General features: G+C 66.0%; 1 protein-coding gene across 1 annotated transcript; it reads left to right on the top strand.

The window, feature by feature from the left end:
* Window positions 1-335: 335 nt before the first annotated feature.
* On the top strand, window positions 336-2331 carry NKX6-3 (NK6 homeobox 3). Its single transcript, XM_009281623.1, has 3 exons — window positions 336-714; window positions 1855-2024; window positions 2101-2331. The coding sequence occupies exons 1-3, from the start codon at window positions 336-338 to the stop codon at window positions 2329-2331; spliced, it is 780 nt and encodes a 259-aa protein (XP_009279898.1).
* Window positions 2332-2573: the final 242 nt, after the last annotated feature.

Below are 2573 nucleotides of genomic sequence, written 5' to 3'. Positions count from 1 at the left end.
ACCTGCAGCTGCCCGGCCAATGGGGGCCCTGTATTCTAATGAGCCTCAGCTTTATCAGAGAAATAAATGTTGGCTCTTCCCAAGCCCAAGTTGAGTGTCCGGTGCTGGTGCCACCTCGGCAGGGTCAGCCAGGGACGCTTGCCCTGGCCTTGCCCGTGGCCCCCTACCTGCCCAGGACGTGGCCCCCTGGCCAGCCTGCCAGGGTCCTAGGGCCACCCAGGTGCCTGCTGGCCAGGGTGGACGCCAGGGCCCAGTAGCCCCCAGGCTGGTGGGGATGGGCTGGCCGTTGCACCCCTGGGAAGCCGGGCTCTGAGGGCCACCTCGGTGCCGGAGCCATGGATGCCAACCTGCCAGGCACCTTCCTGCTCAACGGCCCCTCGCTGGGCCCCTTCCCCGAGGCCAAGGCGCCCGTCTGCCAGTACTCAGTGCAGAGCTCCTTCTACAAGCTGGGCCCCCCCGGGCTTGGTGCCCAGCTGGCTGCCGGCACACCCCACGGCATCTCTGACATCCTCAGCCGGCCTGCGGCGACACCGAACAGCAGCCTCCTCCCTGGCTACCCCCACGCAGGCGGATTTAACGGACTGAGCTCCCCAGGCGTCTATTACGGGCCCCAGGTGGGGGCCCTCCCCAAGGCCCGCGCCGAGTACCTGCCACGGGGCCGGAGCTGCTGGGCAGAGAAGTGCGGCGGCCGGAAATACAGCGGGGCTGTGGGGGGTGGGCGGTGGGTGGTGCCCCAGGCCCCAGACTGGCGGAGCCTGCGGTCGTTCGGGGCCCGCAGGAGGCACTGGCGGCCGTAAGTACAGCGGGGCTGGGGTGGGTGGGCGGTGGGTGGGTGCCACAGGCGGCGGGCACCCCGCAGAGCCCTGACCCATGGGCACCAGGGCAGGGACGTGGGGCAGCTGCCCAAGCCACTTCTTCTGCATTGCCCTGCATGAGGCATGGCTGGTCATCCTGCAGGCTGCCCCTGGACAGCGGGAATGGCCCCGGCACCAGAGCTGCCGGACCTCAACCTGCTGCAGAGGTTTTGGCTCAAGAGCAGGGGCAGCTCCAATGGCAGAGGTTAACCCTTTGCTTAGCCCTCAGGCAAGCCACAGCTGGCAAGGACAGGCAGAGCCCGCTGCCCCGGAGATCCCCCGTCCCTCCGGCAGCCTCACTGGCGTCAGTGCCCAGCCCAGCTCATGGCAGAGACAGGCAGAATGGCTGGCCCTGAGCTGGCAGTGCTGCCTGCCTTGTGGAGAGCTGGCAGGGGGATTGCAGAGCATGTTGCTGCCGTACCAGAGGGTGGGTGGGATATGGGTGCGCCCACTGTCCCGTGGGGAGGCTCTGAGCCAGGGGCTGGGTGCAGCTGCTCAGCACCTGCAGCCGAGGTCCCCTTCCATCCTCTCCAGGTGATGCTCTTGGAGCAGACAGGTCAGGCAGCTTGGCCATCCGCTCCTGGCACAGCTACGAGCAGACCAGCTCTGTCTGCCTTCCCGTCATGCATCCTGCAAGGTGTGGGGCATGGGGGCATGGTGTTCCCAGTGCTGTGTGGCTCTGGGGTCATGCACTGCTGCTAATGACCCTTCCCCTCTTAGCACAACAAAATAACGCTGTCCCCAAGCAGGAGGTGCACAGCCCAGCTCTGGCTCTGTGGGACCTGCGCAGAGGGCAGCTCAGCCTTCCTGGGATGGGACTGAAGCCTTGAAGCCAGAATACGGTTTTAATTTTGAGGGGAGCCAGTGTGGAGGGACTCTGTGGGCACTGGGGGATGGTGGGTGTGCTGGTGCCGTGTTCAGGGAGGGGAGAGCTGCCCAGGGCCGTGCACTGCAGAGAGCCCAGGTGCTCACCACCCTCCCTCCTCCTCCTCTCCCGCAGCCCCTGCTCACCTGGCCGACAGCATCCACAAGAAGAAGCACACGCGCCCCACCTTCACAGGGCACCAGATCTTCGCTCTGGAGAAGACTTTTGAGCAGACCAAGTACCTGGCGGGTCCAGAGAGAGCACGGCTGGCCTATTCTCTTGGCATGACTGAGTCTCAGGTGAAGGTGAGTGTGGGTCCCCACATGGCATGGGGCGTGTAGCATGATGGCTGCTAACTGAGCCGGTCCCGTGGGGCTGCAGGTCTGGTTCCAGAACCGACGGACCAAATGGAGGAAGAAGAGCGCCCTGGAGCCCTCCTCGTCCTCGCAGCGTGTAGGGGGCTCTGGCGGAGAGCGGGCAGCCTCTGAGACTGAGGACGACGAGTACAACAAGCCCCTGGACCCTGACTCGGATGATGAGAAGATCCGGCTGCTGCTGAGGAAGCACCGCGCAGCCTTCTCGGTGCTGGGCTTGGGCACACACAGTGGCTGAGCGCCGGCACAGCCTGCCCCTCTGGGCCATGGGGTGCCCGGCCTGGCCACCTGCTTCCTGCCAGGGGGGTGACCCCCCAGCAGATGCCTGGCTGTGGGGATGGAGTGGTTGCCGCCCTGCCCCCGGTGGCTCCTGCCCAGGGATCATGGCTTGCAGGGCTGGGAGCAGCACGTGTGGGCAGTGTCAGGCGTGGCCGTGCTGTTGGCATTGATGAAATAAAGGTCCCAGCCCCAGCCAAGTCC

This window comes from Aptenodytes forsteri, unplaced genomic scaffold (genome assembly GCF_000699145.1).
Source record: "Aptenodytes forsteri isolate BGI_AS27 unplaced genomic scaffold, ASM69914v1 Scaffold298, whole genome shotgun sequence".
Classification (NCBI taxonomy): Eukaryota; Metazoa; Chordata; class Aves; order Sphenisciformes; family Spheniscidae; genus Aptenodytes; species Aptenodytes forsteri.
Note: the sequence above shows the minus strand (reverse complement) of the source record. Positions and strands in the feature narration are given on the sequence as shown.